The sequence below is a fragment of the Hypoxylon trugodes genome (assembly GCF_022578975.1).
Source record: "Hypoxylon trugodes strain CBS 135444 unplaced genomic scaffold F4822scaffold_2, whole genome shotgun sequence".
Classification (NCBI taxonomy): Eukaryota; Fungi; Ascomycota; class Sordariomycetes; order Xylariales; family Hypoxylaceae; genus Hypoxylon; species Hypoxylon trugodes.
Window position 1 is genome coordinate 3,324,742 of NW_026250017.1, and position 12,065 is coordinate 3,336,806.

General features: G+C 47.1%; 3 protein-coding genes and 1 non-coding gene across 4 annotated transcripts; 3 read left to right on the plus strand and 1 right to left on the minus strand.

Moving 5' to 3' along the window:
* Positions 1 to 3,853: 3,853 nt before the first annotated feature.
* Positions 3,854 to 6,303, plus strand: F4822DRAFT_139479 (uncharacterized protein). The gene has a single exon (XM_051452824.1). The coding sequence runs from the start codon at positions 3,954 to 3,956 to the stop codon at positions 6,291 to 6,293; it is 2,340 nt and encodes a 779-aa protein (XP_051318524.1). The 5' UTR covers positions 3,854 to 3,953; the 3' UTR covers positions 6,294 to 6,303.
* An 809-nt stretch (positions 6,304 to 7,112) lies between these two features.
* On the plus strand, positions 7,113 to 9,356 carry F4822DRAFT_392068 (glycoside hydrolase family 43 protein). The gene is made up of 3 exons (XM_051457175.1): positions 7,113 to 7,747; positions 7,844 to 7,929; positions 7,995 to 9,356. The coding sequence occupies exons 1-3, from the start codon at positions 7,577 to 7,579 to the stop codon at positions 8,929 to 8,931; spliced, it is 1,194 nt and encodes a 397-aa protein (XP_051318525.1). The 5' UTR covers positions 7,113 to 7,576; the 3' UTR covers positions 8,932 to 9,356.
* A 386-nt stretch (positions 9,357 to 9,742) lies between these two features.
* Positions 9,743 to 9,836, plus strand: F4822DRAFT_t32. Its single transcript has one exon. It is a non-coding gene; the product is annotated as a tRNA-Val (tRNA).
* A 517-nt stretch (positions 9,837 to 10,353) lies between these two features.
* F4822DRAFT_139503 (Eisosome component PIL1-domain-containing protein) lies at positions 10,354 to 11,861 on the minus strand. Its single transcript, XM_051452825.1, has 5 exons — positions 11,676 to 11,861; positions 11,553 to 11,613; positions 11,341 to 11,474; positions 11,096 to 11,279; positions 10,354 to 11,036 (listed from the first exon to the last, which is right to left on the minus strand). Exons 1-5 carry the CDS (start codon positions 11,730 to 11,732, stop codon positions 10,408 to 10,410), a joined length of 1,065 nt encoding a protein of 354 aa, XP_051318526.1. The 5' UTR covers positions 11,733 to 11,861; the 3' UTR covers positions 10,354 to 10,407.
* Between the last annotated feature and the right edge of the window lie 204 nt (positions 11,862 to 12,065).

Consider the following 12,065-nt stretch of genomic DNA (forward strand, 5'->3'; position numbering starts at 1 on the left):
CATGTACTTACATAATTCGATTTACACTGAGTCAATCGATCAATGCCTAGAATACCTAATCAACTCCCTCCGATGCTTAGGAATGGAGAATGGGAATGGGTACTGAAGAAAGAATAAGTGGAGAATTCTGTACCCAGGTAATTTGTTGTTACCTATCACAGGGCCCTGCTCGGGTCGGGATACAAATACAAATGAAAAGTAAGGCTTAGCAGCTCAAAAATAGCAGGACAACAAGTACTTACCTACCTATTACACACATCCATGGCTATGTGGATGGAGTGCGGTTTCGATTCCGTAGCTAACGTTCCGCAATTTACAGCCTATACGTTAATGTAAGTGTATGTGATTGTGGATGTGTCTGTGTACGTGTGTGTAGGCAGGCGTACGTGCGAAAGCGAATGTTACATACATAGAACACAGAAAGGCGGTGCAATTGTTCGATAAGCTTACAAGAGCGGGATAGGTAACGGACGGGACGGTATTACAGATATTACAGATATTAGTGAGCAATAGGCTTAGATCGGCATGGAGGTTAACCCATTTGCCGGATGTCCATTCTACCCGTCTGAGGTGTGAATTGCGAGGTGTTCGGCATTGTTTAATACCGGATTTCCCGTTCCTTGATTTGAGGGAGAAGAAATTTAGGTTGAAAGTAGGAATCGCTCGCTGAAAGTCGCAGAAGGGGAAAAAAGGCGATCAATTACGCGTCCGGGTAGTAGGATCTCAAATACGTTGGTAACACAGCCGCTACAGGAAACATGATTGGTTACTCGCTCGACGAAAGACCGTCGGTTCCAAGGTTGTGGGGTATCATTTGTGCGATGCGGAATTAGGGCCTGCGTTAGATTGACCTGGGCGAACAACCTATACTGCAATTGGCGCGGTGTTGCGGTTGTGTAAGTAATGTAGAAGTGATGTAGTTGGTCATGTATAACAGTCGTGATCAGTTCAGTGGTTACCTACGTTATGTATCGTAGGTGGTCCTAGCTGGGCCTGCTGGACCCGGGTGCAACGAGATCCGGATGTGAATGGGGGATGGGGGCTATCCGATGCGATAGGTTCTTATGTTCAACTTGGCGCTTATTTCAAAAGATTTTTGAAGCCACCTGAGAGAAAAGAGACGAATTTTTACTATAAGCTATAATCTCATTGGCGATTATGTATAAGTTCGTGTTGGAGACTGAATGTTTGGCCTTCTCGGTCGCATACGCGGTGAGTTACCGAGAAACATTTAAAGAATTGATGTAATGAATGATGTATTGTACCTAAAATGGTGGTGGCTCAGGTAAAGTCTTGGCAGCGGTTTACTGCATGGAGCATCCTGTAAAGTTTTGGTATGAAGTTGGAACAAACGAATTGTGTACTTGTACTGCTTGTTTGTAAGACATAAATACGGGCTGAGCATGTACTCTGTACTCCAAATCTTACTGCAGGTAGGGCTGGTTTTGACAAAAATGATTCGGGAATCACGTGTGAATTACGATTGGCTTGGCTTCTTCTTGGTTTCCCGATCCGTACTAACCATAAAAGTGAAAAAGTGGAGGAAGGAGAGAAACAAGCCTGCCTGCCCTGTTCATGTATCGCTGAAAAAAAGGTCCCTAGTATGTACCCTAGCGTGAAAGTTAGGTGATCCATGATGCCACTAAACTTGAGTCCTTAGGTCCTGAATAGAAGGTGCCGTATGCCGTATGCCGTTCACTTAATAAGTATCTAAGTACCTAAGTACAGATATTGTTTTATGACCCCCTCCAACCAACCACGTCCATTCCTACGCTTCAGATGCGAAATTACATTCTCTCGATACGTTACACTTTCTGACTTTCTTATATAGTACATCATTTTAGTCTTCACACGAGACTCACCCTCATTCGCATCGAGGTTTTCGAGTCATCTTTGTCATTCCACGAAATGATAGCCAAAGTTGGGTTTATTTCTTTTGTCTCTATTAATTTAGTATATCCCCGTCTTGGCTGAGCGCTTCAAACGATTAGCCCCGACCGGAATTTTGGTCATTTCAAGATATCTCCGTCATCGCCATCGATTGACGGCATTTAGGATACGAATATGGGAATATTGACCGAGTTGTTAAGTCTCCATCACTCCATACTCCATAGGAGATACATCCATATCCACCTCTTCTCCTGTTGGCTTAGGGCCTCGGTTCCCTTCCTTTTTTACTAGGTGCTTAGATGCTTACCTGCTTACCTGCCTGTCTATCCCACGTCGCATTTCTCCCCTTCTACCTACGTTTTATTCACACCTTCATATGTATTAAAGGATTCGATCCCCTGTCCCGGGACCGTAGGTACAGTACGATACAGTACCTTGAATCTACCAACACTCCAACTAATCCGATACTTGATCGCTTTTCCGGCCCATCATTTTACCCCTCAAAAAAGCTCCCCCAAGTAAGTGGGAAGTAGGAAGTGGGCGGTGCCGGTGTCCGAGATACAACTGGAATTCATCACCGAAGCCTCCGTTGTGTTGTATCTGCAGTGCAGTGCAGCGCGCGACATGGGGGCAACTCGGTGGCCGATTCTATGATCGTCTAGAGCATTACGTTTCCCGTTGTCGTGTGTCGGTCCTAGATAAGAAAAGAAAGAGAAAAAAATAATGGTAATTGTTGTGTTGTGCTTACGCGCTATGATTACCGGCAAGACACACATATGCAAAAATTCCAATTCAGATGACGGTGGCCAGGATACGGTAAACAGCGCATATTGGCCAACTAAACCAGCTGATAGGACAAGAACGGGCTAGGCATAATAGCAGTCATTTCAATTTCCAAAATGTGCCTATCCTATCCGTTTTACGACTACCTCCTAGTTTCAATCAACCATCCATTCCCCCGTATCAATGTAACCCAGCGAGTGCATGGCAATTGGGGACTTCCCCTTTGATACTCCCTTGTGGTGCCATACTAGGAACGCGCAGGAAATCAGTCAGTAGTCTGTCATTCTCTTCCTCTTCCCCCAGGGTCTTTTCGCGCAAATAAGTTGATGATCCAGATCCGCTTCATGGGGGATGGATGGATGAATGGATGTACAATTCGATGCGGATGTGGAATTGGAAGTGGATATGAGATGTTCACCGGGGGTACGTATTAATCGTTCCCAAATATCCCGACCGATCCGCATCAATTCAGCAGGGGAATGAATTGAAAAGGTACCTACATACGTACGTACGAACTGTGGTATGTATGCGTATGTATGTACCATACATAGATTCAAGCCATCTGGAGTTTATGACTTGCACATAGGTTCAAAGTAATTCCCGAGGTGGACCAATACGTTGATAAAAATAACGACTGTCCCTAGTGAATACCCTCGACCCAGTAAAAAAAACTGATGTGCTGCTGGCTGGGCTTGTCAGGACAGGGCAGGGCCTGGGTTGTCTCCAGTATTGTGTGTGTGTCTTCTGCAGGACCCCCATCTCTTCCCGCCATCGCAGAATGAGCAGGGCTCCCTTCGCCAGAGCCACGCTCGTGTACGTCCTGTACGTCGGTACGTCGTACTCTAAGTAAGCTACCGGGGGCATAAGGGTACTTAGCTACCAGGGTAGGACACCCGCAATCTATCAATACAATTGCCTTCCTTTCTGATGTACATGGGCCCTGCCCTCGCCCACTCGCATGGGGCATGGGGTCGAGTGACTAGAGATGCGCTCAGCACTACCTGGCCTGGGCAGTAGGTAGGCAGAGGAAGTAGGTAAGGTACCATTTCTAGGTATCTTCTTCCCTTGTATACCTCCATGTATACACCTTGTACTCCCTCTCACTCTCGCTCTCACTCTATCTCTCTAATGCAGCTGGCCCTTTTTTCCTTGGTCTACCAGAGCCTTGTGTCACCCACCAACGCTGATCCCACCTCAATATATGTCGAGTCCTGCCCCCCAGTGACCGGCTGGTTCCCATTTCCGTTCTGTCTGAACTTCCCTTGCGTCTGCCTACAACCATGATGCTATCAAGACCAGGCGTTAGCATTCGAAGGTTTATTTCCCAGAGGAGAGTTGAAAATGACTGTGAGGATGGGGATTTGTTTAGTACCGACCGATTGGATCTCATCAAAGCGGGACGGAAAGACGCCGCCGCTACGGCCGTGGGCCCTAAGAGACGGCCCTATGGTAGAAAACGACCGCCGCCACCGATTATAGTTAGTAGGGAACAAAGCATTCATGATATACTGGACCCTTTACCACCAATTCCTTCGTACGAAACCCCGCGATCTTCGGATAGTTCGTTGAATAGTTCGGAACGCCACAACGACTCCAGTTTATCTCAATCAATCGATTCAAAGAGGTCAAAGTCGCCTCTTTGTTCCATATCGTCAAAGGACGACCAAAGTCAAGAATCACTCCAACTTTCCAGTGCAACCAGCTATGGGGGCGATGATTTTCCACCACAACTCCCACCTAGGGGCCGTGCAAGATCATCGGAATCTCTCGAGCGTCTGGAAGAATTGTCAGATTTTGGTTCTGACACCTTAGAAGCCCCATCGGCTCGACTAGAAGACAAAGCGACATCGTCGAAGCAAGACCTGCGACGACAAGAATCAACTTCCAGCTTTTCGGATAACATACAGCAACTCATACAAGAAGCCGACGAAGCATTTAAAGCTGTCGGAAGCGCTCTAGCCGAAGTGCAACTCGCAGAAAATACGTTTACTAAATCCAGGAATAATTCCAAAGAATTGCCAAGGATTCCTACACCTGAACCATCACCATCAACTATTCCGCAACCCATACCAGCACGCCGGGCTTCTCAATTCCCTGTGTATATAACGCGAAACTCACCTAGCCCAGAACCTCAAGTTTTCTCTTCTCCCATCCCTCAAAAAACGCAACGACCTACATCTCTATCCACCGGAGTAAAAAGGAAGAAGTCTAAGAAGGCCAAGAAAGTAAAGACGATGTCGATGAAGTCGTACCGAAAACCGTCCGCGAGCAAGTCCTCCGCGAAGACTGGTCCGATATGGGCGTTATCCGATAACGTCACTGACCTTTTCAGCGGAAAATTCTTCCACAAGATTGAGGTGGATGAAATGCTCACACCGGGCCAATTAGAGGCGTACAAGCTGCGCCGGGAATCAATAATGCAGCAGTCAGAAAAGGTAGCGTCGGAAAAGGCGGCTTTGAAGGAACAGGCTGCGAAAGAGTCGGTCGCAAAGAAGTCAACGGAAACAATCGAATCCGAGACAAGTGACACACCTCTCGAGCCCTTCCATCTCGAAGACCTACCTTCCCGAATTGGCTCAGCTGGTGTAGCAGAACTCGAAGCTGATGCGACACCAAAAGCTGAGAAACCAGCTGTACCACCATTTGAACCTGTTGCACAGAAAGATTTCGCAACGGAACAGCCCAAACACAAATTTAACCCTCGTGAGTCGCGATTAGATATCGGAGATGAACCCATTGAATATAGGGATGCCACATTTTCGACGCCGCCCATGAGGCACGCAGCGCAACTCGCTAGACGAAGCCTGAAGACAGCGCTTCCCAGCATTCCCGAAACATCTACCATCTCTACACCACAAACCAACACTCTATTCAACAGCCAAAACCTCTCAGGATCGCGAGACGTAGTCGCCGATTCGAATTATGTTTTCCTTCAATCAGCACCGTGCTCCATGACCAGCCCTATATTTAGGCATGGACCAATCCGATTGGCAAAGTCCGACCTCATTCCGGATATGAAGGTCGGGGCGGACGAAGGCCTGGATTGGACGGCATTCCAGATGGCCATCTCTGGAGGCGCCGGTGATTGGTTTTCCGAGAGCGACGACACAATCCGCCGTAGAGAAGCCGAGGAGGTCGAAGATCTCGCTGATTGGTTTAGTTCGTGGCATTTCGCAAGGCCCGGAGCACTCGTCACCCAGGAATACGAAGCCCCTAGCCCTACGAGTACGACATCAGGCGAGGACTACTCGGATGTATCATACACTGAAATTGAGAAAGATAACCCGTATAGTCCACACCACCAATGGCAGGTACCTCCACCACGAAAAGTTTCCATCCAAGGCCTCCGGACGAATAGTCGGGACATGTCCGGACTCCAACTGGACTTGTCCAAGATGTATCCACACGAATTGCCCGATGTGCCACCCAAGGAGTCCTACAAGGAATACAACTGCCGTGAGAGTTACGCCAGTCTTCCACAAAGCCCGATGTTGGATCTTCAAGTTATTCGAAGTCCCGGCGGTGACGATGTGGATGTTGTACCGATGGGATATAACCTCGGACATGATCTAGGAGATTTCCTTAAATGGGAGGCAGAGCATGTTTACGCTGGTTTATAAGCAACCTTTTTTTTTCGGCTCAGACCAAGGCGTTAATTTGGAATTTTTTTGGATATATATTTTGGGGGGTTATGACGAGAAGCAAGACGCACACCATTGCCTTGCAACGGCTTACACATTCATGAAATACTTCTCCTTTGTCGGAATGAATCCCAGGTCGGATCGGCCCTCGACTTTTTTTCTTTTTCTCGATTTTCTTCATTTTTTTTTATTTTCTTCTTATCATCATCTTTTCTATTCGTCATCAATTATACCATTGATTTTTTGCAGGGCGTTGGAAGGTTAAGGAACAAACATTGAACATTGCGCTCTTCTCTTATACAAAAAGATTCTACAGCGAAGCGAATCGATGCGCGGCGATAGGATGGAGGTCATTGCCATTACTTCACTTACTTGCTACTTCCTCTTTTTTTTATACCTAAAGACCATTCGACTTATCCATTTTTGCATATCTACCTGCATATGTATGCTGTGCGAGGGGAGAAGAAACGGAGAAGGAACATTGAAGTGTAAATTCTTCTTTTTTACATTTTGGGAAGCTACGCCTTGCTTGATGGTTTTAATGGGAGTTACGAAATAAGGAGTTAACTTGGGAAGGTATGGACATTTGAACATTGAAGGTATTTGGAGGGGAAACCTTACGTGGTTGTGGGTGGATTTGGGTAGTTGCGACCGTCCGCTCTCCATGGCGTCGGTGGCACACTACTTTACTCTTAAAGAAGATTCAACGTTTTTTGAAGTCTTGGAAGTTACTTGGGATTTTTGTTAAATATCGAGTCCTTCTCCAAATCATACCCACTGCATATTTCTCTGTACGTTACACTCAAAAAAAGAGACGCATCGATCCGTTGCATCGCTGTGTGGTGCACGAATCGAAAAAGGTTGATTTTTTGCCATCCTTCATCTTGTGTCTATCTGTTTGTCTGTGTCGCCTGTCTTGCTCCTTGTGTCCCCCCTCTTCCCTCTCCCCCCTGTTTATTTGCGTCGTCATCTACCTACCACAAGATCGACCATCTTACCTTAGGTACTCACAAGAACAAACTGTTCCTGCATGATCATAACCTTATAGCATTCGGGATTCCAACGGTATTCGCATATAGATCGTGTTTCGATTCGCCCGTCTTGGCCTTTGGTTACGTACGACCCATCAAATTCAAACCTTTCTCGTTGACAACCAATAACATCAAAACCTAATTAGACACTCACACGATCGGCACACTGAAACGAATATACCCTGGATAGTACGTCATTCGGCCGAAAGTCAGACCCGCAAGGCGAGCATAATGTTGTATATTTTATTCAAGGAGGCCCTAACGGGTGCGAGCCGCGCGTTGGCGTCGCTATTATCTCTGGAAGATCCCGCCGCCATGCAGTACGATAACTCGACTTTGACTATCACCTCGGTGGGCACTCCGGACCCCTTCGTGACCGTGTTCCGTGGGCGCTACTATCTTGTGAGTCGCACGATTTTATTATGAAGCACACAGCAGTTTCGTAATATTATACCAGTTGCGTCTTTAGAAATTAATGCTAATATCACTTATATCCAGACCTTCACTGCTGGAAATAGGGTTGAGATATGGTCTTCTCAGAGCCTGGCTGATATAGAAAGCTCTGCTTCTAGACATGTAGTCTGGTACATTTACCCTCTTAATATTTATTTGCCATCTTCATAGGTACAAATAGTACTAACGCTCATAGGACACCACCTCAAGGTACCGATCACTCTGCTGATCTCTGGGCTCCTGAACTGCATGCTCTACACGGTCGATGGTATGTCTACTATGCTGCTGCTAACCCGGCCCACGGCAACAAAAGCCATCGGATGTATGTTCTAGGTGGACCCCCGGCATCTGAAGATCCATGCATAGGACAATGGGAATTTCTAGGCCGTATTCATGAGATGCCAGATCAGTGGGCTATCGATGGGACTGTGTTTGAATTGAATGGTGACACGTATTTCGCGTATTCCGGCTGGCCGCTCGACAACCCGGATGAATCTTCCGATTTGGTGCAACAACTCTTTATCATGAAGCTCGGGGACCCGACGAGTGCTGCTAGCGCTGCTATTGTGATATCGATCCCGCAGCACCCATGGGAGATCACGCACGAGGGTAATGGCACAGACCATGGTATTAACGAGGGACCACAATTTCTTCGCTCACCTGATGGCGGTATCTCATGGCAAGGATTGGTATATTCTTGTGCTGGTAGCTGGACTCACGAATACAAGATGGGAATGTTGCAGTACATCGGAGGGGACCCCCTTGACCCGGAATCGTGGCGTAAAGGGGAGGAGCCACTTGTGCAAACGCGGAAGCATGGCACAGGCCCCTTTGGTCCGGGACATGGGTCGTTTGTTAATGTCGCCGGCGAGATCGTAGCTATTTATCATGCGACCGATAGTCCGACAGACGGGTGGGAAAACCGTAGAGCGCGGGCGCAGCGCGTCGCGTTCACTGAGGAGGGGCCGTATATGGGCCGTTCGTTCGGCCCCGAGATGAAGACTCAACCAGATGGAGGAGGTCTAGTACGCCGCTTGAAGCAGAGGTTAGCCAGGAGCGGTCGGGGAAAGCAGGAACTTTCTGGGGAGAAGAGTCTTAGGGTGCTGTTGGGGAGTCGAGCGATCTATAACTAGATGGATGACTTAAGTTACCTAGGTGCCTAACCGGCAGGGAACAGTTAGGGATTATAACAGGAAAATAGAGGGAGTAGGGGGAGGACAGGCGTTAAATTGAATGAGAATAAGTTTTGGGGTTGCCTTGCTCTAGGTTTGAAGTTGAGGTATGTGTGAAGAGATCATTGAATGAGTGATTATAGGGGATTATGAGGTATGGATGGTAGATCGTGGTTCATGATCAATGATATGATCCTAGTAGCTTTGGTTTGAGAATGCTCTTTCTCCTTCATGGTCTAATCCTCCTCTGCTTGCTTCAATATATCTCCCTACCATATAAAAACGACTAGGCAGTATAATTAAGGTGCTTCGACATAGGTCCTACGGAATTAGGAACCAGTTGGTAAATTGAACGAGCTTATGATGGGAAGGCCTTTCAAATAGTCTACTAGTTACACAATAACAATACGAAGCTTCATTGAAGGCCTTCCTACACCGACTTCGTGAATAATTCCGCGCACCCTCATTTATAATAACTTATTACTGCAGAATTTGCGCGGACAGAGAAACAAAATGAAGCAAAAATAATCCTACGAAAGATATTCTCCCATTAAAACTAATTTGGAGAAGCCATATTCGACCCGATCCAATAAACGCACGTAGGCTTAAGTAGAATATGCACACCCCGTACCTTCCGTCCGAAGGCTTCTTCCTCGCGTACATCCTTCATATCCATCGCTTCCTTCCTCAGCAAACACGCTTTACTAAAGCTTATAACACATTGTAGATAATGATTGATAATTGCCGCAAACGATCAAAGGTTGAGAAGAAGGCATCTATGGGGTAGTAGTTAACCCGTTCCTCTCACATCTACTTAAGACGCGATGGTACTGGAAAGGTCCCGGGTGCAAATCCCGGTGGATGCAACTTTTTTTTTTTTTTCCTTTTTCTTCCCCATCAGTAGGCTTCATCAAACCGAAAGTAATGTCTGGGTTGCTGCACAAGGAAACGAATAGAATTGTTCCTAGGAACATGCACCACACATATGTCAATATCGAAAAATGCAAGTATTCATGTAAAATGTTTAACGTATCTGTGTTACTCTTCTGTAATAGTTATCTTTCGTATATCATTCCTAGCAAAGCTACACCCCATATTCTTTTTTTCTTTCTCACCATAAGTACAGTAAAAACACTGTTGCTGTTGTCTGGTAATTTCAGGAGAAACGGAAGAAGAGCGCCATCATCAACGTTCATATTCGCTGCGAACCCTTCCAACTTTGCTACTCAGATCTCCTGTACGTCCGCCCGTTCATCATCATGTCACCTCCCCAATCGTTCATTCCGTCCCCATCCAGGCCAGGAACATCTCCAAACCTCCCTCTGCTGAGACAAAAACGATGTGCTCCATGAAGCAATGCAAGACCCCACCAACCTTCCTCATATTAGACATTAATATTGGATTACTACTGTCCACCAGAAAAGGCGATTAAGTCGCCTAAGCTACCACCTCTGGGGCTCTACCTCGATGCTCGCCGTTTAATCCCGCGTCGGAATCTAGTACGGAATGGGCCTGCTCATCTTCCTCCTCCTCATCTTCTTCATATTCCCCTCTGTGATCACCGGCCGCAACCCAGGATTCACGGTCGTTTAATGGTGCGTCTTGACCGGATAAATCCAGACCTTCAGAACGTGCCTTGATGTTGTTTCGTCTTCTTGTAGACAGCGTACGGGCTCTTGTGGATAGCTTCGGGTTCACGGACGCATTCGATGACACCCAGTTAGTCAGCGCATCTTCACAGTCCTGAATGATAGCCTTGCTAGCCTCGTAGCCGTCATACGCGGCGCGGGTTTCGCCAGGAGTTACGGGTGTATCGTCAATTAATTCGAGTAGGTGTTTTCCATATCCGGCGATAATGGCAACTTTCTCGCAATGCTCTTGCAGAGCATCGAACTGGTATGCGTATGCCGACTTCAGCTTCTCGCGGGTGATGTTGGATAACTGGGCTTCAGCAACCAGTGATTCAGCCTCGGCGCGGACCAGTTCCTGTTCGAGGACGACAATCTTGGGCGAATTGGGCTCTTTGTATTTTAGTTGAGCGATCTGATCGGCGATCTTTTGTTTTCCTATCCTGGTATTAGCTGGTGGGGTAAAATAACGGGTTCTTCTGCCTAGCAACACTCACGATCCCGACTAGGCTGCACAGATGCCTCGATATTTCTGATACTCTTCATGGTAACACGGTATTGATCGTAACGGTCGACGTATTGGTCTTCAAGTTCGCCGATTTCGTAGAGAAGGACACCGAGTTTGTCGGTGACGTCAGAAACGTCTTCGTCGGCGGCTTCACCCCAGAGGGATAATTGTTGCTACATAACCGCATTAGCTTGGGAAATAAGACATAGTTCGGATGTAGGATGCGCGACGTACGGCAACCTCCATGCGCTCTTTTGCGACAAGTTCTAAGCTTCGCATGACGTTCTTTTCCATCTTCACAAGTTGGGTAAGTTTCTTGGCCAGGTCGGGCCCAAAGGCGCCAGCGGCATTGCGACGGAGCGCATGTCCTTTATGTTTTTGTCAGAGATTGGTTGCCTATCATTGGACTGAAGGAAGTAAGCAATAGAGGCGATCATGTAACTTACCGAACCCGCCCCTTCCGAACAGTCTGCCAGACTTGGTGGACGATGGTGGGGGAGGGGGGTTCTGTTGAGTGCTCAGATTAGCATGGTGTCTTAGACCACATTGAACATCATAACGAGACTGACTTGAATCTGAGAGGCGGTTGGCGCCCGAGTCTGGCGCATAGAATATGTCCGATGCATCGTGGGTGGTGGATTGGACGGCGGGCCGTAGATAGGATTATACAATGACGTCGGAAAACAAAGCCCAGAGGGAATAGTGGTAGTAGTATGGACGTAGTGGTGCTAGAAGCGCCTAGGAAGGCTTTAGATGTTTTGCTATATTTCGCTTAAGGCGGAGGCGGAGCCGGTAGCGAGATAGCTATTACCTATTATATGTATGGTATGATGGGTAATCACAAAATAAAAAGAGTTCGTAAGAGAAAGTGTGCGGAGGAGACGGATGAAATTTAGTGTTGCGATCTTCGTTTTAAAAAGGTGGACGGATTTGGACGATCGCATACGTAAGGTACATAC